Source organism: Stegostoma tigrinum, chromosome 2, assembly GCF_030684315.1.
Source record: "Stegostoma tigrinum isolate sSteTig4 chromosome 2, sSteTig4.hap1, whole genome shotgun sequence".
Taxonomy (NCBI): Eukaryota; Metazoa; Chordata; class Chondrichthyes; order Orectolobiformes; family Stegostomatidae; genus Stegostoma; species Stegostoma tigrinum.
This window is the reverse complement of record NC_081355.1, coordinates 100,873,987-100,900,558: the sequence shown is the minus strand read 5'-3', so window position 1 is coordinate 100,900,558 and position 26,572 is coordinate 100,873,987. Positions and strand designations below refer to the sequence as shown.

The following is a 26,572-nucleotide window of genomic DNA, read 5'->3' as shown; positions in this document are numbered from 1 at the left end:
GTGTTTTCTGTTAGCCTGACTTCATCAGAGAATAAAATTGGGACTTCCAAAGTTGTCAAATCTTAGTGAGACACAACTATCAGCACAATTCCCCAGGTGCGATAATGAGAAACATACACCATTTAATAACCACCACAGTGACCCTAATGCTGGATAAACAATTAATGACTGCATTTCCAAACCTGCTACTTCAACTGCAGCTGCTTTCAGTGATGCAGTTAGCTCTGCTTATTTTGTTTTTTTAACCCCCTGACTTGTTTTATTTAGTCCTGTATAGTGCAACAGTTTGATTTACTGGATGTTCCCCTATTATACAAAACAGGGAACGTGGACGCAATTTTGATTAGCTGAAATATTGTTTGCAAGCATTGGAAAAAAAAAAATTGATGTCCAGCAAAACCATAATATTCCACATATTAACAAAAGCAAATATTGTGCATCTAAAATCAGAAAGTGCTGGAGAGCCGCAGCAGGTCTGGCATCTTCCATTGAGACAAAAAGAGTTAATGTTTTGAGTCTAAGACCAACTTAATAGATGCTGCCACATGGAACTACGGTTGCCAACTCCTCATATGATGTGCTGTTAGGAAATTAAGTGTTAGATTTAAAGAATGCCTTTTACCTTATTTAAACATGACTGATTTGGTCTTAGACAGCACATTTATTTGTGCCTTCTTTAACAGTCGATCATTAGTAATTCCTTGATTTCTGAATTTGTTTTAAATTAATGGCCCAGATCTTCCAGTCAGCAAAAGAGCATCTCACTGACCCCATATAAAACTGTGGCCTTAAGATCTTCCAGGTCCAGCTCAGGTGTCGATTCATCAGCAAGGTGAATCGGGAGGCCTGTGGTAAAGGGCAGTTGTGACAAAGTTACTTGCTGTCCATTGTGACAAAATGGAGACACGTCCCTTGAGGTCTGTCATCAGCTCATTGAATTTCAGTTGTTCTTAAATGGCTTTGTCATCTGATGTCCCTTCTTTCCTTCGCCCAGCGCTGTACTCATCCCTGTGCTGTACACTCCGAAGCTGTTGACCAACACCCCTGCACCAAGACAGTGCAGGCCCGGGTTTGACATCAGTTTGGACCAAAGGTGATCAGTGTCAGCAGAGAGGAGAGGATGGTGAGCAATGCCAGGGGAGTTGAGGGCAGTGTTGGGAGGGGAAGCAACCAGGGGTTTGGGAGCTGTGTCGTGGTTGCTAGAATCCTGTGACACAGTCCATCTGTATCTTAGAGTTGTCACTAGCAGTTCATTAACAGCAAAAATAAAGGGGAAACATGCTCAAGTTTACATGCCAGCACATCCTGGTGGGAGTTATATTTGTTTTATTGTACTTTGTTGACCTCTTTTAACATAAAATTGAGTCAAACAAGAATATGTTTTGATTGAGATGTGATGACATCTGTGGTAGTGCTGAGCACACCTTCCGCGTAAGTAGTTTATTTTCTACTTTTGCCCTTCTGTTATATGTCTTTATACATACAGGAGCTGTGATTATCATGGCATGCAGAGACACTGAGAAAGGTGAGGCTGCAGCTAAAGAAATAACAGAGGAGACGGGAAATGGTTATGTAGTGGTGAAGAAGTTGGATTTAGCTGACACCAAATCTATTCGGGAGTTCGCTAAACAAATTAATGAAGGTGTGTGTTCTTATTTCAAACTGTGATAACCTTTTTATTTTGGTATACTATTTTGTGAAAGTGCCATTCAAAAGTTGCAGGTTGCAAACCTGTGCAATTAGAATGAACCAGATAATTTCTGGTTGGGATGCTCCTTTCAAGTAATCATACCTCTGTGTTTATGGGAAAAGTGTGGGTGAGACCATAATTGGATGTTGTGACCCTGCAGGTATTGATGGTAGGATCTCCGTTTAAATAAATTGCTGAATTTGTCAACTGACCTGGCCAATGCATGACATGGGCAACTCTGATCCCCAACATTTATTGGGGTTTTGGATTTACGCAACCACACCTTTATGGTAGGGAAAGTGAGGGTGAATAATCAAGAGGAAAAAAGAACTGATGGTGTTCAGTCTGAACACCTCTGGCTTCCTAGTAAACCTGTAAACTTAATGTTTCATGTTAATTACCCATCATCAAAAGTTTAAAATCATTAACTGTCTTTACAGATGCTGCCCATTTCTAGCATTTTGCCATTTATACTTTGGATTACTGTCATTGACAGCATTTTGCTTTGGCATCAAAATTGTCTATTTCAGCTAAATGGTTTTGCATTTCTATAAATAAGTACAATATGATAGGAAGTGAGGGTGGAAATCGCTTTCTCAGTTTGGAGCATTGCATTTTGGTACTGAGACTCCTTGGAAAGCTTAGTAATCATACGTACTTAAAATCATGACATATTTAACTAGAAGGGACCGCTTTTAGAGCTCCACCTGCCAATTCTAGCTTGTCTATACTACTTTGCAAACAATTGATTGAGCAATAGAAAGACTCTTTCAGTCAAAGTTAGAATTAATGTTTGTCTGGCTTCCTTGTTTCCAAAAATTGGGCCATGCAATTCCATCAGATTGATTTTGTGATTCCAGACAAACTGTTGCTGTGCATTTGGTTACCAAACCAGAAATGTTAATTGTGTGATTCCCCTCCACAAAAGCTGCCAGACCTGCTGAGCTTTTCCAGCAACTTCCATTCTTTTTGCTTCTGATTTACAAGCATCCCCAGTTCTTTTTCAGTTTTTATTTAGTCCTGGTGTAGGATTGGAGCTCCTGGCCCAGAGATAGGGACACTATCACTATAAGGCCTGCCCTAGAGTTACAATAACTGACCGAATAGGATTATCTCCTACAAATGTAAAATATTGTGGATGCTGCTAATCATAAAGAAAAGGCAAATTGGTGGAAATATTCAACATATCTTATCAACTAGGCTTAGCTTTTGGGTCAATGAACTCTCTTCAGAATCCTCCCGTCTAGTAGAGGGTTTGAGTTATAAGGAGAGGCTGGATCGGCTGGGACAATTTTCACTGGAACACAAGAAGTTGAGTGACCTTTGCGATTTTTAAAATAACAAGGAGTATAGATAAGGTGAATTGCGGATGTCTTTTCCATATGGTGGGGGTTTCAACAGTAGAGTTCCTTTTTCTTTTAAGGTGAGAGGAGAAAGGTTTTATAAAGGATGTGAGAGGCAACATTTTTTTGTGGTTAGTGTGTAGAATGAACTTCCAGAGGAAGTGTTGGAACTGGGTACAGTTGCAACATTTAAAAGACCAGTAGATGAATAAGAAATGTTTAGAGGGATATGGGCCAAACGCAGCCAGGTGGGACTAGTTTTAGTTTGCAATTATGTTTGACATGGACTGGTTTGACCAAAGGGTCTGTTTCCATGCTCTATGACTCTGACTCTACTTAATTGTGTGTGGGTAAAACAATATTTCTGACATTTAGAAATTACAATTCCACAATATATTTTTTCCATGCCTGCAAGTTGTTTTGTTCCAACTCTTACCACTAGTTGTGGAAGTAGGTCATGCAGCCCATTTGAGTCTGCACCTGCCTTTAAATGAAATGTTTACTGATTCAATAAACCTCAACACCAGTTTCTTGCCCATTTTCCCCAGAATCCTCGATTCCCTTACTAATTATAAATGTCTATCTCAGTCTTAAATATATTTGACACCCAGCCTCAAACGTCTGCTGAAGCACAGAATTCCACACATTCACTGCTCTGGTTGGCGGGGGGGGAGACTCCTCCTCCTCTGTCTTAAATGGATGACTCCTTACTCCAGAGATCATGCGCTATGGTCCTAGGGACTCCTCACAAAGGGAAATAATCTTTCTGCTTCGACTATATCCAGCCCCCGAAGAATCTCGGATGTTTCAAGTGAGGTCTTCTCATTCTTCTAAACTTTAATGACTTGACCTCTCCTCTTAAATTCATCCATACCTGGAATCTGCTCAGTGAATCTTCTCTGGACTGCCTCCATTGTCAGACTATTTTTCTTTCATTGGGTAAGTGGTCCAATCTGTTTACAGTATTCCATCTACGGTCTAACCGGTGCCTTGTAGAGCTTTAGTAAGACTTACCTATTTTTATACTCCATTCCCTTTGAAATAAAGGCTGATGCTCCATTTGCCTTCACTGTTACCAGCTGAATGTGGATGTAGTTTTAACAATCCTCCTGGGACTTTTCCAAGGTCTAAGAGTGTTTTAAAAAGTTATTAACAGTGCACTTAACTATCTATATAGCTACTTTAAAATCCTAGGATACAACCCATTAGGTCCAGGGAACTTCTGACTTTAGCCCTATTTAGTTTTCTGAGTTTTTGTAACAATCAGTGTGGTACATGGTAGCTGTTAGGCCAGCTTTCAATTTCAGATTTGATAGAATTAAAATTTCACCAGCTGTCAGAATGATTTCGTGCCATGTCCCCCGAAATTATCCTGAGGCTCTGGATTACTATTCCCATGATATTATCACTATGACACTACCACCCACTTTAAGTTTTGGATCAGATAACGTCCCATTATGAGTGTCCAACTTTTTAAAGAAGAGGATTAACAAGTTTTCGGAATGTGTAATTAAGACCAACATGTTTCTTTTCTAATGATCAGTGGATTAATGATGATTTCAGTGAACTATTAGAGTGGCTTTTAACTGGATTTTGTCTCTCTCTGTCTAAGAATACCAGCACCTTAACATTCTGATCAATAATGCTGGAGTAATGATGTGCCCTTATTCTAAAACAGTGGATGGGTTTGAACTACAGCTTGGGGTCAATCATTTAGGTGAGTTTTGCAGATTTTCTCCTTAAACTTCAAAAACCACCTTTTGATGTGTCAGATGTCATTATTGTAAACCTTTGCTTTATGTAGTTACCTCTTTTTTTGGAAATCTCACTCAGTGTAAGTTTGGATTTGCCATTGTAGTGTAATCATCTCTGCTGGTCAAGCAAAGTGCTGCATTTTGTAAAATGAAAATATTTCATAATGATCATTATCTTATTCAAATGAGCTGATTTGTAAAATCAGAATTTTATTTTGTAGTGATAAATTCTTGATAGTATACAGAAAAAGGCCAGGGTTTTGGCATTTGTTTTAAATCTGCTACAATTGCAATTATGTGAACTACTCTCCTGAAGAGAGACATAGGGAGGGATTTCAATAAAAGGAGTCTGAAAACTCCATGTAGCAATGCGAAGTTTTAACATCTGGCCGAGTCGCAGCTCATCCACTGCTGATGACCTCGTCTGTGCCTGTGACATCTTAGCTCTTCAGGCACATTCTTGGCTTGTCCAAAACTTTTTTACAGGTGTCTTTATTTGCAAAAAGATCCCATTTAATCACACTACCTGGACACTCTGACCTATATTGATTCCTGGTTGAATAACGCCTCAATTTTAAAACTCTCATTCTTATTTTTAAATCTCTCCATGGCTTCATGACTCACCCTCTAATTTCCTCCAGCACCATGACCCACTGAGCTATCTCAATTCCTCAACTCCTCTAACTTTGAGCATCCTGAATTTAAACTAGGCCAACATTGATGGCCATGTCTTCCTCTGCCATGGTTCTACAGTCTGGAAATATCCTCTAAATCTGCCTCTCTCTTCACTTCTCCTTTTAAAAATACTCGTTCAAAACACCCCTTTTGGACAAGATTTTCCACTTTACGTGGGTTGCTGTCATGTTTTGTTGAATTATTCTCCTGTGAAATATCTTGATGATTTTATTGTATTAAAAATGTGGTTTAAATAAACTGATAGATTTTGCATATTAGCTTCTCCAAGTTTTTTCAAACTAATGAATTTAATTTCTTTTTCAGGTCATTTTTTATTAACATTTTTACTGATTGATTTAGTAAAACAGTCCACTCCTTCTCGTATCATCAATGTCTCCTCAGCTGCACACACAATGGGAAGCATTAATTTTGATGACTTAAACAGCGAGAAGAGCTATAATTCAGTGAAGGCTTATGCACAGAGCAAACTAGCCAATATTATGTTTACAAGGGAACTGGCGCGAAAACTTGAAGGTAAAGTCCAGTTGAAATAAATTATGTAGATGGAAGTAGATTTTGAAAACATCATGGTTAATTACAAAAGAGTCTCTTAAAATTGTGTTTTTTTTTTACGATTATTACCACAATATGCCAGTTCAAAAGGCTGCTGTAGAAAAAACAGTATTTCCCACTTTCTGGTAATTTTGAATTATGCTTTTCCTGTACTGTATTGCATTTATAAAGGTTCTGTTTTTCTTTTATTTTTCAATATATTGTTCTAACATATTATCCAGCTTTCATATTTAAAGAATACTTCCAATTTCTGAATCCCTGCTCTACCCTCTTAACCACAAGTCCATCTGCTTCTATTCCAGCCAAAGATTTCTATACAACTCACTTGAGACTACTCCCAAATTTCCAAATATCAAGCCTTCGGCATTTCACTACAATAGCTTTGTGATTTTTTTTTTCTTAAATCCCTTCCCAGATTTTCCTTCATCTCCAGCAATACCGTTTAATGTTTCCCATCTTGGTAATTTTCTGGTGACCACTCTCTCACTTCCAATAGGTATAAACCTGAGCTGCACTTAAAAACAAAACCATTTCACCCCTTTTTTTTCCCCTAATCGCTGTGGTGCACTTGGACTTTTATTTCAGATATATGTTTTAGAAAGTTCTGGCTAAGAACCGCTAAATGATGCTAATACAAAACAAAGAACAGCAGATGCTGGAAACATGAGACAAATATAGAGATTGCTGGAGAAACTCAGGAGGTCTGGCAGCATCTGTGGAGAGAAAGCAGAGTTAACATTTCAAGTTCAGTGAGTTCCCTCCAGAAGAAGAACTCCATCTCCCTCCAGTTGTTTAATACTTTGCTATCTTTCATGACTGAATGTGGCAGGACTTCAAAGCCGAGATCTCACCCTTTTGGTTATGTCGTCACTTAATCCTGTCTATTGCAGCTGCTTCTGCGATTTGGCATGTAAATACTCACGGACTGCAATTCCACTTGGTAGACACCTTATCTTCAGGTTTGCTTGGTACAACTCCTGGCATACAGTCCTCCTTGCTTTGTATCAGAGTGAAACTCATGGCTTAATAGAAATGGTAGAGTGGGAGATACAGTGGGCAATGAGTTTACAAATGTGATTCAATATAATTCTGTTGATGGCCCACAACATCTCATGGATGCCCAGTTGTGAATTACGAGATTTGTTAAAATCCATCTAATTTGGGTATTGTCACAATAATGGAAGGTATCCTCAATGTGATGATGACATTTTATCTCCATAAACACTGTGTATGATGTTCACTTCAATCAATGCTGTAATGGATGGACTGATCTGTGACAGGTTAGCTTGCTAAGGACCAGGTCAAGTAGACTCTCCTGGTTGACTCCTTCACTACGTGTTGTAGATGCACTTTAGTAATTGTGTCTGTTCTAGGCATTGATCAATAGAGGTGCTGCTGAGCCACTCTTGGACATGTTAAGTTTTGAGCTCAGAACATACTATGCACTTGCCACCCTCCGCGCAACCCCCATGCACACATGCTAGTAGCAGCTTTTCCAGTGTACCAAGTTTGGCAATTGCTGACTTGTCTTCCCTATTATTGACATCTTCAAACCCCGCCAAAGTCTTATTCAGTGACCTCCAATTTCTCAGGTTTGACTGCAGATTCACTGTCTGCTCTCTTGGTTCCCTTCTAACCCAGTTACTTCTCTACCAGCTAAATGTTTTCTGCTATTTTCATCCTTGCTATCCTCCTCAAACCTGCTACCAACACTTTCTTCCTCAGACACCTATATTTAACTCTTAAACTACCATGCTATGTTCTACCCCTCACTGTCACTATGAAGAAATCTGCACATCAGTTCTCCAACAAATCTAAAGGGTTTGAGATTTCTTGGCCGAAGGATGATGGAAGATTGGAGAACAGCAGGTATAGGTGCCCCTATTTAGCTTCAAATCCATCTCTCCAACACCTTTTTTTAATTAAAGTTTATTCACAGGATGTTGGCATAGTGGCTGGACTAGTGTTTATTGCCCATTCTGAATTTTCCTTGAGAAAGCATTGAGCTAGCTGCTTGAACTTCTGGAGCCCATGTACATCTAGAGTGCTTAAAATAGGAAGTCCTGGAAAATCTTAGAATTTCACAAGCATCTCTGGAGAAGAAAAGAGTTAATGTTTCAAGTGATACAAGATGTTTAGATTTTCAAACCTTGATGAACCACCTGGACAGATTCGACTAAAGTGAAAGCACATGGAATCAGGATGGGCAACGGAATACACAAAAAGTTGACGACAAACCAGAAAATCCAGACTGTTAAGGATAGCTGCTTAAACTAGCAAAAGAAAGTGAGAGTTTAATGGGAAAAGTTTAATTACATTGTTAATTAAACATGAGATGCTGCATTTAATAGAAAGAATAAGGAGGCCACCAACTATTAGGATATAGGTTTGGTTAGGAATGTTACCAACCTGGCACTCCACCTTATTTGTAAAGACCCCCACTAGACCCTGTTTTCTTCCCCCCCCCTCTAGTGAAGCAGCAGGGGTCAGGTAGAGTTAACCCTGTCAACACTGGAAATGGATCTAGGTAGAGGAAAGCAAATGCTGAGACGGTCTGACTAGCATTCCTGCTTTCATTCTGTGGGATACATCCAAATTGTTTTTAGAAGCTATAGATCCCATGAGGCCTTACCTTTCATTTTCCACCCACCCACCCTCAGCCATTTTCTCCCCTATCCCCTCTACTCTGCTTATGTATCCCAAGCAGCTTAAACTTTGTCTCCCCACCCCCAAACTCTTGAGGTGTAGAGCAGCTATTTTGAATATCATATGGTAATAGGTTTGATGCCAGCACTGACTGAGGGAGGCCCAACTATGGACTCGTTAAGGCCTCAATTGTTGATTTAAAAAAAAACAGTAGCTGACCATGGTCCCTCCCAGCTGAGCTTAATTCCATTGGAGATGGGAAGACTGGGTTTGAGTAAGCTACCGCTCTGCCTAATTTAATGCCCTTCCAGCCTCCAAGCTTTCCACCTCTAGAAACTAAGGTTCCACTCTTCTTGGTGTAAATCGACTCTCCTTCACTTTCTGTTATAGGGACAGGTGTTTCGGTATTTAGTTTACATCCTGGAGTGGTGCAGACAGAACTAGCCCGACACTTGAATCCTGTGGTTCGACTTGGCCTGACAATGCTACGACCTTTCACCAAGTCTCCATCGCACGGTGCAGAGACGACCATTTTTTGTGCTGTGGCCGAAGGACTGGAAGAGGAAACTGGGCAGTACTTCAAGTAAAGTCAATATCTATTACATTCTTTTAATTCTAATAATATCCTTCTAAGGAATGTTCCTCTAGCTTGTACTGACAGACTTCATAAGGAAATAGTTAGAGTCATACAGCACAGACACACTTTAGCCCAACCAGTCCATACCGAATATAATCCCAAACCAAACTAATCCCAAGTGATAATGGGAACTGCTGATGCTGGAGAATCCAAGATAATAAAATGTGAGGCTGGATGAACACAGCAGGCCCAGCAGCATCTCAGGAGCACAAAAGCTGACGTTTCGGACATCCCAAGTGCTTGCTCCTGGCCCATATCCCTGCAAACCTTTCCTACTCATATCTCCATCCAAATGTCTTTTAAACATTGTAATTGTACCCGTATCCACCACTTTCTTGGGCAGTTTATTCCACATGTGAACCACCCTCTGTGCAAAACATTCACCTCATGTATCTTTTTTAAATCTCTGTCTCCTCTCACCTTAAAAGTGTGTCCCCTAGTCTTGAACTTCCCTATCTTAAGGAAGAGACAACTCCCATCAACTCTGTCTGCAAGTCATTATTTTATAAACTTCTATCAGGTCACTTCGCAACCTCCAACCAGCCTATCTAGCCTTTCCTTATAACTCAAATCTTCCACACCCAGCAACATCCTGATAAATCTCTTCTGAACCCCTTCCAGCTTGATAATATCCTTCTTATAATTGAGCGACCAAAACTGGACATAGTACTTCAGAAGAGGCCTCACCAATGTCCTGTACAACCTCGATTATAACATCCCATCTCCTGTACTGAAAAGACTGAGCAATGAAGGCAAGCGTGCCAAACACGCTCTTAACCATCATGTCTATATGTGATGCAAACTTTAAAGGATTATGTACCTACACCCCTAGGTCCCTCTGTTCTATAACACTACTCAAGGCCCCACCATTAATTATATAAGCCCTACCCTTGTTTGTTGTTCTAAACTGCAATACCTTTCAATTATCCAGATTGAACTCCATCTGCAATTTTTCAGGCCATTGACCCATTTGATCGAGATCACTTTAACCTTATAAAACCTTCTTCAGTATCTACTATACCACCAGTTTTGGTGTCATCCGCCAACATACTAAGCATGCCTTCTACGTTCTGATCCAAGTCATTTATATCAATGACAATGACAAACAAAAGAGGACCCCAAACCAATCCTTGTTGAATACCACTGGTCACAGGCCTCCAGTCTGAAAAGCAACCTCCGCCATTACTCTCTGTCTCCTTCTGCTCAGCCAATTTTGTATCCAACTGGCAAGCTCACCCTGAATCCCATGTGACCTAATTTTTACTAATTAGTCTACCGTGTGTTCTCACATTATTGCTGAATGCATACTGAAACATTTTCTGATTACAGTTTGATGCATTGGTCAGTAAGGATGGTGATCTTGGGTAAATGGGACAGAGGCTAGGATTTTTGGAAAAGTGTGAAGACTCTGGAGACCTTTTTTAAAGATGATGTGTAGGACTTAGAGTCTCTGCCCCAGTTTCTAACGGAGCCAATTTTTGTCAATGCTAAGTGCGTAAAGATCCAATTTTTTTTGTTGCAGCAAGGCTCTTAGCCCGTATGTGTGAGACTTGTGAAGTTTTAGAGTAAAGTTTAATAATGGTGAAGGGCAGAGAAAATTTGTAGAACTGTGAAGTTGTTTAAATAGCCTCCCTTTTTTTTAAACAAACTGCCTTCTTTGTTGTCTGAAAGTTGCAAATATTGGGAGCAATTTCAATAACTGTTTGATGCCATTGTTATGAAGATAGCATTTCAAACTTCATTACTGCTTGATTGCTCACCACACCCATCATTTAGGTCAGTGGGGCAGGGGGTATGAAAGCTTAGCTTGATTGACAACTCCATGCCTCCTAAAGGATTGGTTGGCTTTGTGTGCTTATGAATACAAAAGTCAAATCTTAGAATTGTTACTGATCAGAAGGAGGCTATTCACCTATTGTCTCTACCTTGGCTGTCTCTCTGACCAAAATTTTATTTCATGTTGGATTAAGTGCTTTGGATTTAAATGGACTTCCATGAATGAGAGCTTGTTTTACTATAAATTATTTTTAATAACCCTGATCAAACATGTTTATAACTCCAATCTGAGGCAGATTGGACTTGGACCCAGACCAGACCTTCTGGTCCAGACAGTACACCACAAAGCATCTTTCACCCACTTGGCCAGTATATCAGGGGCATAATTGTAATTGAATTTAAATTCACCGGCTCCGGTCATGGAATTTGAACCTGTTTTCAGATTATTAATCTAAGTCCTCTGGACTCTAGTTCAATGATGTTACCATTATGCCACTATCACCTCCCATTGGGAAATTATTCCAATATTGACAGTCCAAAAATGAAGCTGAACTAACCCATTCAATTACCGCCGGATCATTCTCCTCTCGATCACTAGCCAAGAGATGGAAGGGGTTATCAACGGTGCTATCAAGTGGCAATTTCCTCAGAACTAGAGAGAGGGAATGACGTAGTAGTCATGCTACTAGTAATCCAGAAGCCAAGCTTGTTAATCTAGGGGCATGAGTTCAAATCCCACCATTACAGTTAGTGGCATTTAAATTCAGGTCAAGAGCAATAAGGGATGTACAAAAGATGCTGACTTTTCCCTGTAAAAAATAAAGAAAACAAAAATAACCCTGCTCACTGATGGACCCCATCAGGGTCCAGATGTGGACAAAAGAATAGAACTGGAGGTTGTTGTGTTTGACTGCCATTAACGTCAAGATACCCTGTTTGCGACAACAGGGAATCCTAGGAAACTGGAGCCAATGGGAAATAGTCTCCAGTGGTTGGAATCCTACCTATCACAAAAGAGGATGGTTTTGTGGTTATTTAGAGTCAATCATCTCAGGTCCAGAACATTTGTTGCAGAAATTCCATTGAGAGATTTTCCAACCAACCTGTCAGGGATGTTATGAAAAATCTCCTGGAGCTGGTCAGACTTGAAAAGAACATAGAACGTGGAAAAGTACAGCACAGTACAGGCCCTTCGGCCCATGATGTTGTGCCGTGGAATAATCCTAATCCAAAAATAATGCCTGGCCAAAGGGTAGGAACATCACCTCCTGAGGCACAGGAACCCAAGAACCACTTTTAAATATTGTGTACTTGTTATTTTCAGTCTACAGTTGTAGATAATTTTTAATCAACCTATTCAGGTAGGATGCAAATCTGAATCTCCTGGTTCACTGGGGGCATCACAGCAGCTCAGTAGTTAGCACTGCTGCCTCACAGCACCAGATCCTGGTTCGATTCCACTCTGTGGCAGCTGCCTATGGAGTTTGCCCATTCTCTCCATGTGTGCGTGAGTTTCCACTGGGTGCTTCGGTTTCCTCCCACATCCCAAAGAAGTGCAGATTAGGTGGATTGGCCTGCTAAATTGCCTGTTGTATCGAGGGACATGTCAGTTAGATGGGTTAGCCATGGTAAATGTGGGGTTACAGAAGTGGGGTGAAGGGGCACTGGGTCTGGGTGGCATGCTGTTTGGAGGGTCGGTGTGAGTCTGGGTCAAATGGCCTGCTTCCATACTATAAGGATTCTGATGACCAAGAGCCCCTAGTCCATGAATCGTGTCCTAGCTCCAGCCACCTTCAGCTGTTTCTTCATAAGGTCAGAAGTTGGGAAATTCACTAAATTGGATAAATTCCAGCACCATTCATGACTAATCAGTTTTTTTTTGTTAATTTTACCTAATTTTTCCCCAATCGACACATTCAGAGATCTTATTGCACACCTCTGGAGCAGGTGGGACTTGTTCAGTGCAGCAACAATACCAATATGCCACAAGAGGGTCCACTAATCAGTTTTCTTTTGTCATGCGCAAGACCTGAACAACATTCAAATCTGGACTATAAGTGACAAATAACATTTGCAGCATGCAAGTACCTGGAATTAACTGAGTATTCAACTTCAGTTGATTTATGTTCTTGTACTGCACTTCATAAAAGAAGAAGCAATGCATATTGTTTGAACTGTGCAAGTCAGTATAGGTAGAGAGGAAAAAGGCTCCAAAATTTCAAGTTGGATGAATAGAACTAATTGTAAATGGGAGTGAAAGTGTACCTAAGGAACAAATTGTTATATGTACTGTAGCTGCCCTATTTCTGCAGAGCACCAGTTTCCCCCACATTAACACTTGCTCATGAAATATTTTATTGTTCTGAGTGACTGCACATGTGCTCACATACAGTTATAGTGGCATGGTGAAGTTCATTGCTTGAGACTTTGCAATCTCTTGCAAAGAATAAAAGCAAGAGAGCTCTCTCCCTAGTTCGCAACCAGAATTTGTATTTTCATCAATTGAACATCACCACTGATTGACAGAATTGAGAGCAAGTAATCTGCTTCATTTGAAAATTAGGATTGTTGGGATGATAAATGGAGATAAGGGATGTTAATAACGCAGTTTTGTAGTCATAACTAAGTAGATGATTTCAACATTCCTTTTCAATTTCCTTTTCAAACCAGGGATTGTAAGCGTGCAACCTGTTCGCAATCTGCCTACGATGATGAAAAAGCCAAGAAATTGTGGGCAATAAGCTGCCAGATGCTGGAAATTGATTGGCAGTGAGAATATATCTAATCCTCAATCAGCAGCATATCCTATAAATGACGTTTTGGATTCAATTTCCTGGGTTTTTCCTGTCAATAGGATTCAGTTGAATCTGAATAATTAATTACATAATCAGTTTTCCCACTGAAATGATTCCACGATCCTTCCTTCCTCTTAAGGTGTACATTTTATATTATAATTGGATTTACATTTCCAATACTTTTTTTTTTGGATTACATTTATATTAGCTCTTAATGGCTGTGGCTCAGACTCTTGTGTCCTACAATTGTACTTAATATATTGAAATAAAATAGTATTATATCTTTAAATATTGTATAAAATTTAATCTTGTGGAAAAATACTAAATTCATACTTATGCATGAATTTAAAATATTGTTTTAATATTTCTCCTGTGCCTTTTTTTAATGGTTTTATGATTTTTAAGAAAAGAAGTGGGAAAACTTTTGTGTACACATTTCGATGTATAGCACAACCAAAGGTCCTTAGGCCCATTCAGTCTGTGCTGGTCACAAACAGCCATTGTTGATGGAGAGGTAAAAATCAAGGGTCAAGGTGTACAATATGCGAACTCAGTGCAGAATTTGATAATCAGTATATGCTCAGAACTAGAAGAGAAATAGGCCACTGTAAGAAAAATGATTCCTGACTTTAAAGATGCAGTGAGCTGATAAAGACAGCAGCACATGGGCAGTGGTGGAAACCTCATTTATAAACTCAGCAGACATATTGGGTGTATTTTATCTCTTCAATATTTCACTTATCAGAAATCAAAGAAGTTATTCAATGGCAGTGGGGTGATCGAGGAGAGCAGAGGTGAAGCAGAACGCTGAATGAACATGGATACAGATCTGCAATAAAGTAACAACATTCAATCTGAGAGCCATGGAAATTTCACGATAACAGAGCACATGTATTGGGGGGTACATGGTGTATATGAGAATGAATTCTCATAAACACCCGACACCCCAAAACAATCTCGCTGTGTTCAGTTTGAAAGTCTTTTCTCCTGGAGTCTGCAGTTAGAAAGATATCGGAGGCGGTGGATTAAGAAAAAAATCTCTCAATTGGGGAAATTACTGTGGAGCAGGCAGTATCACTGCCCAGGTGACATCACATAGGAACACACAGGATCTGAGTTTATGCAAACCAGAGTTCATCATATATTGTGATGAACCCTCTTCTTCCGAGTATATTAGTGACCTAGACCTTCAGCCATAAGCCTTGCAATTCTGTCCTTTAACCTCTCTGATTCCCTCTCCTTTAAGGTTTTTCTTCAAGCTGGTGTCTTTGATAAAGCTCTTGATCTCTGGCTTTATGTTCTTCGATAACAAGTCTTCTGCTGTAATGTCTGTGAAATTCTTCTAAGACATACTACAGTTAGGATGCCAAAGATATTTCACTGTACATTATTTCAGTGTGATAATCAAGATACTCTTTAGGGAAAAAGAAAGCATCATGTCAGCACCTTCGGCACAGGATGGCAGTGGTTCTTGTGGCTCATTCTCACAAGCTCCACAGACAACTGAGGATTTATGATATCTGCCGGTCTTTCTCTACCCAAGCTTGCCCATTTCCAAGAATGAAGGCTTATTTAAAAAATAAACTCTGTGCAAAATTGAATAAAAAGATTAAAAGTAATTGGGTCCGGCTGGAATCAAAGTTCTTGTGTTAAACTCAGCACCACCTTCTCCAACTCCACTGCAGCTTCTGCTACTATACAAAGAAACAAGCAAGCAGTCCTCATCTCTCCAAGAGTCCCCCAGAGCCTGTTGCCTGGCACTGGGATTGAGGGAAGCAGGAAGAATGCGGAGAAGTGATACTATCGCAGTGATCAACAGTAGACACATTCCTGAGATCGGAAGTCAGTTTAGAAACAATCACTTAAGTCAATTTTAGCCAATACCTAGTAAGAAACACTGGGTTTTCTTTAGGATAACATGCAACTATAATTAACTTTCATGGCTTCTTTTACACTGCAGTGTTTCAGAGGAAGTGAAAATTTATTACAAATGTAATAACTTGTGTAGTTTTAAACAAGATATTAATGCCTTTTGAAATGTAACACACTATTTGACATTATAAATAGCAGACATTTGTGTTCTACTTTTGATGCAGTTTCATGGAGTTAGTTATGTGTTTTTTGACTTGACATGATTGTCTATTTGTCTTCACTCAGTTACTGAATTTGAAATCTTGAAAATCGATGGCAACAATCTGACATCTAATAACATAACCACATTGTAAAAACTGTTCAGCATTTTTTTGAGAACCTCTTGCCATCATACAATTTACATTAGGTGTATTGTAGAACAGATGTACAGTTAATTTTTTTATTCACTCATTGGATATGGGCATCACTGGCTGGTCAGTATTTTTGTCCATCCCTAGTTGCCTTTGAAAAGGTAGTGGTGGTGAGCTGCCTTCTTGAACTGTTGCAGTCCTTGTGTTGTAGGTTGACCCACAATGCCATTAGGGGGGGAATTTCAGATTTTGACCCAGTGATATTAACAGTGATATATTTCCAAGTTAGGATGGTGAGTGACTTCCAGGGACTTGTAGATGGTGGTGTTCCCATGTATCTGTTGCCATTGTCCTCAGTGAAAGTGGTCTAGGGTTTAGAAGGTGCAGACTATGCAGCCTCTGTGAATTTCTGCAGTGTGTCTTGTAGATTGTACACATTGCTGTGGTGGAAGGAGTGGATGCTTGTGGATGTAGTGCCATTCAAACAGGATGCTTTGTCCTGGATACTGTCACGCTTCTTGTGTTGTTGGGGCTGCACTGATTAGGACAAGAGAGGAGTATTCTAGCACACTTGTTCCTTGTAGGTGGTAGACAGGCTATGGGTAATTGAGTTACTTGCTGCAAGAGTTCTAGCGTCTCACATGCTCTTGTAGCCACTGTGTTTATGTGGCAAGCCCAGTTGTTTGTGGTCAGTGGTATTCTCGAGGATATTGATAGTGGGGATTCAGTGATGATAACACCACTAAATATCCAGCGGCAGTGATTTTATATTGACTCTTGTTGGTTGTGGTCATTGCATTTTGTGGCACAAATGGTACTTACCGCTTGGATATTGTTCAAGCATAGTAAGAACTGCAGATGCTGGAGTCAGAGATAACATAGTGTGGAGCCAGAGGAACACAGCAGGCCAGGCAGCATCAGAGGACCAGGAAAGTTGATGTTTCAGGTCAGGACCTTTTTATTCAGAAACAGGGAGTGGACCCTTGATCTGACACAACCTGTCCATCTTCACTCCCACTTATCTGGCCCTCCTCCTCACTGACCAATCCCCACCACTCCCTACTCTCATTCACCTATCACCATCCCACCTACCTTCCCCAGCTCCACCCCCCATCTATTTATTTCTGAGCTCCCTTCCCCCTCCCCACTTCTGAAGAAGGTTCCTGACCCACAACATCAACTTTCTTGCTCTACTTGTTCAGATTTTATTACATTTAAGCAGTATCTGAGAAGTCATGACTGGTATTGAACATTATGCAATCATTGGTGAACATCCCACTTCTGACGTTTTATGATGGAGAGAAGGACATTGATGAAGCAGCTGACTGTGGTTGGGCCCAGGACTCTCCCCTGAGGAACTCCTGTGAAGATGTCTTGGAAATGAGATGACTGACCTTTAACAACCCTTTTCTTATGTGCCAGGTACCGAATTATGAAACACCCACACTGTGGAGGCAGGCCATTTGGTCCATCAGATCCACACTGACCCTCTGCAAAAAATCCTACCCAGACTCACCCCTCCACCCTGTAACCCTGCATTTTCCGTGGCTAATGCACCTAACCTATATCTCCCTGGACACTGTTGACAATTTGGCATCTCCAGTCCTCCTCGTTTGCATGTCCCTGGACTGTAAGAGGAAACCAGAGGAACCCCACACAGACAGATGCCTGAGGGGGTGGGGGGGAATCAAACCTGTGTCCCTGCCACTGAGCCATGACTCCAAAGAGCAGAGAATTTGTCTCCTGATTTCCTGATATCCATTGATTCCTGGCACACCTGGCTGAAGATTGCTGCAAATGCTTTAGCCTTATCTTTTACATTTGGTTTTTGGACATGCCTACCATTGAGGATGGGGATATTTGTAGAGCCTCCTCCACTGTATTGTTTAATTGTTCACCACCATTTGTGACTAGATGTGGTAGAACTGCAGAGGTTAGATCTGATCCATTGATTGTGGGGTCACTTAGCTCTGTCTGTCACATGCTGCTCACACTGTTTGGCACACCAGCAGTCCTGTTTGGTAGCCTCACCAGGTTGATATCTTATTTTTTCTGGTTCTGCTCTCCAACATACTATATTGCACCGTGGAGCCAGGATTGAACCCCTGGCTTAATGGTTAGGGGATATGCCGAGCCATGAGGTTGCAGATTGCATTCTTTGTGGGCAAGGTAGATTGATACATAGCAATATCTTTTGGAGGGGCTTGTTCTTGTATTGGGAGTAGTTAGGGATCAAGGATCGCACCAATATTTTTATATATCAGGGTCAATGGCTTTGTTGGATCAGAAGAAGAAATGATATCATGCCCAACTGATAACTTTAAATTGATTTCTGCAGTAATTTTCAGCATTGGTCTGATTATTTAATAAGTAATGTCCAACAGCAGTATCACAACTAATGTTGGACGTATGGTTCTGGGCCTTTAAATCTAACTGGAGGTGGGGCAGAGGTCGGAGCTACAAATGAACCCTTACTTTTCAAGTGGTCAACCAAGGTTTGTTTGCAAACAACTTGACATGGGTCAGGAATCCCTCAGGAAAGCAAGCAACTTGGTTTGATGCTGAGCTGGACTGATAACAGACCACACATCCTTTATTATGCCATTTTACCAACAGTGAAAGATACAGTTTATGAAAGCTCATTTATATCATCTTGTCCATATATAGAATTATTATGCAGATGCTTTCCTTTTTTTTGGTCCATGGGTCTCCTCAATTTATTCCAATATTTCTTCTGTTTGTCTCTGTGGTCAAAATATAAATCCATGGATGTCCATTCTTTACTACAATTTGTTGAAACACGCTCTTCCATCTCCTTTCCCTGGTCAAACTGCTCAGGAAGGCTGGCCCACTTTCATTCCTTCAGGCTTTTCATCATCATAGAATCTCTACAGTGTGGAAATAGGCCCTTTGACCCAACAAGTCTACACCGACCCTCAGAGCATCTAACCCAGACCCATCCCCTATAACCCACCTGATCAGCAAGCACTACAGGCAATTGGGCCTGGTCAATCCACCTATCCTGCACATCCTTGGACTGTGGGAGGAAAGTCATGCAGACGCAGTGAAAACGTGAAACCTCCACATAGACAGTCGTCCGAGGCTGGAATCAAACCCAGGTCCTTGGTACTGTGAGGCAGCAGTGCTAACCACTGAGTCACTGCACTACCCTTTTGTTCTGTTCAGCGAGCTACGCGTGGATGGATGCCTCTTCATAGTGAGCCGATGTACCCCAATCATTGATTGCTCTGCCAAACAAATATTCAGACCAGGCTGAATTTACAGCGTAATTGAGTTTTCCCCATCGCTGCACAACACTCATCAGTCTGTTTGGACTCAATGGCTGCCACGCGCTGTAATAAATATGGTGATAGCTGAGTGAAATTTTATTTGTGCATCTGCTCTGTTGAGGATATGTACATAAATAAGTAAGGAGGCTAGTGTGTGCGTGCAGTTTTAGCATTAGTTTTTATCACACAGTTGCTTTTGTAGTGATAGGAATGTGTGAGAATTAGAAAGCTTTTTTTTTAAAAGGCAAATTTAAATCCTCCACTTTAAGGATTTTCAAAAGCCGACAGGGAGTGGTGAGAGTAGGGTGCAAAAGGAACTTTAGTGCTTTCTGCCAATTTATTCCAACTTGGCCAGATTGGAAGCTGAATGGCTATGTGCAAAATTGATGGATAGCTAGTGAACATAATTGAAAAGCCAATAAAGGCTTCAGTTGGCCAACTGGAATTCTTGAGTTGGCTTATGAGCATTGGAAGTGCAGCAGTTGCCTGGAGGCAGACAACCCAGGGCAAAGCAAGAGGCTGGTATGAATGGTGGGACAGTGCTGCAAGATGACTTGGAGGCCTCTCTCCCTACACAGCCACACCTGTGAAGGCTACCTTCAAGAGGTAGTTGCCCTCAACCTTTTTATTAATGTTAGAGAGGAATATGTTTCCCATGCGCTTTCTTTCTCACTACAAGGTAAAGCTACCTCTCCTTCCATGCTGGAGGCCTACTTCACCTTCAAGAGCCCAGCACTTCTGCTTAACTTGCCAATGAGCCTGGCCTCCAGCCATTACTTCATGAGTTAGGTCAAATCAGTCAGGTGACTGCTCCCAATGTGACCATGACTTAAGAGTCCCAATCCAAAACACACAATACTACAATAAACTAGTGCAACCCATGTAATTTTGGTCAATGTAATGTGTTTTGTATCTCTTGAGATTATGGTCAGTGGTAAAATTGACAGGTCTTTGACAGTTAAAGGATAACTAATCATCCAACCATTAATTATGCCTTTTGATAAAGCATAATAACTGACAATTAGAGTGCAATACAATCTACAGGTAATCTGGAATTGCATATGCAATATTAAAAGAACCAACTTCAAAGGGATGAGTAAGAAATTTAAACTGAAAGAGCTGTTGTTTCTGAAACAAATTTGGACAAATTAAACACGTTTTCTTCCAAAGAGACACAAATTTGCTACTTTCCAATTATCCTGTTCAGAAATGTTATTACACAGCTCTGGAGCAAACAGGACTTCAACCTGGGCATTCTGGTTCAGAGAATGGAATATTCCCCACTCAGTTGAATGAGTGTCACTGCAGCAATGCTGAAGGAGTTCAACACTATCCAGGACAAAGCAGCCATTCATTCCCTCCTCCACAGTAGTGTGGCAGTAAAGTGTTCCATCTACAAGGAATACTGCAGTAGTTCATCAAGACTCCTGTGACAGTGCCTACCAAACCTGCGATCTCTACCAACTTGAAGGATAAAAGCAACAGGCATGTGGAACAACACTAGAAACAAGTTCCCATGCAATCTAAGCACCATCCTATTTTAGAAATGTAATGCTATTTCTTTCTGTTGCAGGATCAAATTGGTGTACTCCCTTACTGCACTCTGGGGATGGGCTGTAGCAGTTCAAAAAGATGGCTCACCGTCAGATGCCCAAGCTATTTGTTGAGAAACAAATACTGCCTTTATCAGTGACACTCACACTGCAAGGAAGAGCATGAAAAAGCACAGAAAGCTACTGATAGAAAAAAATGAGACACAGACTGTGATCTGGTATTTTTAAACTCATTGAGTTCAAAAGGCTGTAAAGTGCCTTATTGAAAAAGAAATTGCTGTCCTTGGAGTTTACACTGCACTTCAGTATTTTGGTGTTTTTTTTAGTTTTATTTGCAATTTATATCAGCTTTGATATCAGTAAACAGTGCAGTTATCTTTCCTTTAAAAAATAGAAAGCTAACCAGGAAACCAAAGAGGCATTAAATATGTGCATCATAGGAGTAACTAAATATAAATAATTTCCTATTAAGTTCTCAAAGGATCTGTGATAAACCTTCAAAGATATAGACAGTGCTGAAATGAAAGATAAATTGAAGAGTGTGTGGATATGCTTAATTCTAATGTGCAAGTATTTACTACAGAAATGCAGTAACACAGCACTTGCTATGATTTGACAGACAAGCTCAACATCACTGGGAAAATTATCCTTTATAGTTTCAAAATAAATCAAAAGCACAGTCAATAACTGAAATGTCTACAGTCTCTCCATGGTAGTAATGAGGAACTTGATGAATATTTGGACAGTATATTTCAATCACAGATTTCAACAAATAAATCTGCTGCTGACTTTTAAACAAGGGTAGCAAATTGATGGCCGGTAAGCTTTTGTTAAAACTTCATGCTGACTGCTACATGAGCTTAAGACAATTGATGTCCATGGTAAAATCTGGCAGTAGATATAGAAATGGCTATGATAGAGAGGTAGTGTTGCTGTACTCATATGATCAAGGTTAGGTGTGAGAATGGAATTTTTACTGATTCATTGATCAGAACCACCCAACGAATCCGTGCTGGAGTACATTACCCCTCATCACTGAGAGACAAGTAAAACATGTAAACCTTGGAGGAAATACAAAGATGGGCTGATAATAAAGTAAGATGTTCTGACACTCTAAAGGCCTCAGGACCTTGAAAAAAACTTTGTGATGATGTCACAGAGCTGCATGAATTTAGCATAATTAGCATAACGTGACAGCTTTAAAACAGGCATGACTACGTTATACTACACTAGACAACATGACACTCATCTAAATCTTCATAGAGTCTTAAAGTTACATGGACAAATAAACACAAAGAAGGTAGGTGAGTCCTTGCCTAACACAGCCTGGTATATCTATAATCATCAATTATAACCATGTTCAGTATTAATGTACAATAAATAACATTACTTTGAAGTCTAATCCTGAAGACAGTTTTTCCCATTGTCTTTTCCTTGACCAATCTATCTTAGCACCAAACTGAGAGGGGCATCAAACAACATGACAAAACATGTTTCTTGGATAAACCAGAAAAATTCAGGCTCTGAACTAGTATCTCCTTGCACTATATAAGATCTTCTTGCGCTATAGTAGATTACTTGAAGTATATGTGAAGTACAGTTTCAAGTTCAAGTGTAATAACCACATTATTTGACACAGGAATTAATATTTTAGCTCTTCAAGCTTGTTCCATTATCAATTGGCTGATCTATGTCTTAAACAGTTTCAATTTGCCAAGCCATGACAGCTTTTTGGAGAAGCAGTGTTTCGGATTTACAGTAGTCTTTGTAAGAAAAAGTACTTCCTGACATCAGTACTCAATGGCCCATTTTAAATTTACAGCTGAGCCACTTTGTTCTGGGCTTTCCAACCAGTGTAAATAATTTTTCTCTATTTACCGCTTCAGATCTTTTAGTCATTTAGGCATCTCAGCTGGATCATCTCTTTGTCTTCTAAAGTCATATGAATTCAAGCCTAGGCAGTGCAAGCTGTCATAATGATTTCACACTTTTAGCATGTGTATGCTTCCTATGAATTTATGCTCCCTACACACACTCAATATTTGACATGCCCTTCTAGGCTAGAGGAGAGAAGATGAGAATTCTGCAGAGTTCAAAAAATATTTGGACATTGTGATGTGGGCAGCCATACATTACACTAGACAGTGAATTAAATGGAATGAATGTCTTCCCACATCTGCAATCCAGGAAAATACAAATACAATTATTTCAAAATCTGGCTTGATCTTCTGTAGACGGATATTGCTGTAAAAAATAAAGCATTAACAATGCACATTTTTATTACTGTGCAAATTAGTTGGAGAGTTAAGGCAGTAAAAGTAACAGGCCTGTCTTTAATGTTGATGACCATGGTTTTACTCAAGGTTGGAGAGCCAGCAGTGAAAATTCTACGGTCCGCCTCCCCCTCTCTCCCTATTTATTCCAGAACCCTCACCCCATCCCCCTCTCTGATGAAGGGTCTAGGCCTGAAACGTCAGCTTTTGTGCTCCTGAGATGCTGCTTGGCCTGCTGTGTTCATCCAGCCTCACATTTTATTATCTTGGATTCTGCAGCATCTGCAGTTCCCATTATCACTGTGATAATTTCCAATGGAATTTGTTGATTTCAGCAAGAGATTTGAACTTCTAATTGTTAACTGAAGGATAATCTTACATTTTGAAATATGCTACTGTAACAGGTGACTAAAAACGCTACTAACTGAACAATATTTTCTTTTTATAAGCAGTTTATGCTTTAACTAATGCAAGTGACATTCCCCTTGTATACCTATCATCCGTTATGCACTCCACACAATTATAGCAAACAGCCCTCAGTTATTCCTAGATTCCCATATCTCTGTTTCTCCAATGTGACTTCAGATGACCAGCTCCAGGTATTTTCCTAATTTTTTTGGAGAGTTCCTTGAACCTGCCTCCAGCAGTAAAGCATATTCTAATGGCCATAAGACCATAAGATATAGGAGCAAAATTAGGCCATTCAGCCCTTTGAGTCTGCTCCACCATTCAATCATGGCTCATATGTTCCTGAACACCATTCTCCGTAATCCTTGATCCCCTCACTAATTTAGAAACTATTTGTCTTAAATGCAGTCAATGACTTGCTCATCATAGCGTTGTGTGGCAAGGAGTTCCGCAGATTCACCACCCACCTTGGTTGAAGAAATTCTTCGTCATCTTTGTTCCAAAGCACCATCCCCTCACTCGGAGGCTGTGCCCTCGGATCCTAGTCTCTCCTAGCAGTGAAACATCTACTCCACATCAACACTATCTAAACCTCTCAGTATTCTGTAAGTTTCAATCAGATTCCATCTCATCCTTCTAAGCTTTATCAAGTACAGACCCAGAGTCTTCAAGCACTCCTCATATGACAAGCCCTTCATCCCTAGGATCATTCTGGTAAACCTCCACTAAACTCCTCCAGAGCCAGCACATCCATCCTCAGATACACAGGGTCTAAAACTACTCCCAATATTCCAAATGCAGTCTGACCAGAACCATATACAACCTCAGCCGTACATCTCTGCTCTTCTATTCTTGCCTTCTTGAAATAAATGCTAACATTGCTTTTGCCTTCCTAACTGCCAACTAAACCTGCATGTTAACCTTAAGAGAATCCTGAGCTAGAACTCCCAATCCCACCTTACTTCAGATTTCTGAAGTGTTTCAACTTTTCAAAAATACTCTATGCCTCTATTCTTCCTACCAAGGCACATAATCTCACACTTGCCCACATTGCATTCCATTTGCCACTACTCTACCCACTCTCTTAACCTGTCCAAGTTCTTCTGCTGCCTCTGCACTTCCTCAACACTACCTGTCCATCCACGTATCTTTGTATCATCTGCAAAATGAGCAAAAATGCCTGTAGTTCCTTCCTCCAGATTTTAAATGTATCACATAAACAGTTGTGGTCCCAACTGCTGACAGCTGCAGAACTCCACTAGCCACCAGCTGTCAAAGGGCTCCTAGAAATCCAATAGGTCACATCCACTGGCTCTTCTTTATCTAACTTGGTCATTATCTACTCAAAGAATTCTGACGGACTGGTCAAGCATGACTTCCCTGTGACAATGTTGTGCTGACTCAGCCCTATTTTACCATACTCTGCAATCTCATCCTTAATAATGGACTCTAAACATTACTAACGATCGAGGTTAAGCTAACTGCCCCAGATTTTCCTATTGTCTGCTTCCCTGCCTTCTTAAAACAGGATACTATATTAGCTATTTTCTGGAACCCTTTCTGATTCCAGTGATTCCTGGGAGATCACCACCAATGCTTCTACAAATTCCTGAGCTATATCCTTCGCAAGCCTGGGGTGTAGTCTAACCAGTCCAGGTGATTTATCCATTTTCAGACCTTTCAGCTTCCCCAGCACTTTCACCTTAGTGACCACCACTAACCCCCACCTCTGCCAACTGACTCTCTTGAAGTTCTGGTGTGCTGCTGGTGTCCTCTGCAGTGAAAACCAATGCAAAGTACCTATTCAATTCCTCCGCCATTTCTTTGTTCCCCATGACTACTTCTTCAGCCTCATTTTCCAGCAGTCCAATGTCCACTCTTGCCCCTCTCCAATCTTTTACATATCCTAAAAACTCTTGCAGTATCCTTTTCTATTACTAGCTAGCTTACCTTCATTTCATCTTTTCCCCTCATTTTTTTAGTTATCCTCTGCTTTTTTTTATAGATTTAACAAATCTTTGGCTGCCCACTGATCTTCACGGCATTGTATTTTTTTTTTCTTTTGCTTTTATGGCTCTTCTTATAGCATCTGTTGTATTAGCTTTTGCTTCTTAAGTAAGATGTTTGCTACCTAACTGGAAAGAATTCATGCAATATCCAATTCTGAGCATGAAGTAGAGCAAGTGGAATGTGTTGCTATGGAAGAACATGAGGTCATTGTTGATCATAATGTAAGGATTAAGGCTTAAAGGATTTAGAGAATGAGAGAAAGATAAAATAATGGCGAAAATACCCAGCTGGGAAAGAACCAATTTCTGTAATTTGAAAATGCATCAAACATGTTTGGACTTTAAAAAAGAGTGCCAAAGTAAATGGTAAATAATTAATTGCAGGCTTTTGAGGCAGAAATTTAAAAATGAAATTGAAAGGGCAAAAAGAGTATGAGACAGATTAGTGAGTAGCATAAAGTGAAACTGAAAAATTACAGGATAGTTAAATGAACAGTTGACCCAACTAGCTTGTTTATGATTTTAGTTCTATAAGGACATCCATGCTGTATGACACTATAACTTGATAACCTTTGAATTTGTGTCTCTTTATCGAATTGTTATAAAATAGAAATGTTAACAATCTGCTTATAATCAGTTGTAACCTAGCATGAAGTCATGTATGCATTTTTATTTCGTTCCTACTCTGTCATTGATTGGATGAGTGTCAATAAGTGTAAAAGACATTCCATTTGAGTTTCTTTATTAGATAAAGCTTCTTGAATTAAATAAATGAACAAAAAAGAAAATTCTGGGTGACATAGAGCATGACTAATTATAATTACAAGCCAATGAATGTAATGCCAACAGTGGGAAAACTACATTAGTACAAAATTAATTTGTACTTGGGAGAAGCCTGGTTAATAAAAGATGGCAATCACAGATTTAT

At 40.1% G+C, this 26,572-nt stretch overlaps 1 protein-coding gene across 4 annotated transcripts in view; it reads left to right on the top strand.

Moving 5' to 3' along the window:
• The window catches only part of zgc:112332 (uncharacterized protein LOC553712 homolog), a 43,030-nt gene extending 16,694 nt beyond the window's left edge, over window positions 1–26,336 (top strand). The window contains exons 3-7 of one of the 4 annotated variants that reach the window (XM_048520523.2): window positions 1,487–1,642; window positions 4,646–4,750; window positions 5,787–5,996; window positions 9,072–9,264; window positions 20,975–26,336. In XM_048520523.2, coding sequence (XP_048376480.1) covers window positions 1,487–1,642; window positions 4,646–4,750; window positions 5,787–5,996; window positions 9,072–9,264; window positions 20,975–21,068 — 758 coding nt within the window. In that variant the 3' untranslated portion in view covers window positions 21,069–26,336. Of the gene's footprint in view, window positions 1–1,486; window positions 1,643–4,645; window positions 4,751–5,786; window positions 5,997–9,071; window positions 9,265–13,764; window positions 15,864–20,974 lie in introns of those variants that run through there. The other 3 variants (XM_048520531.2, XM_048520539.2, XM_048520516.2) reach the window with 3 other exon arrangements.
• The last annotated feature ends 236 nt before the right edge of the window (window positions 26,337–26,572 follow it).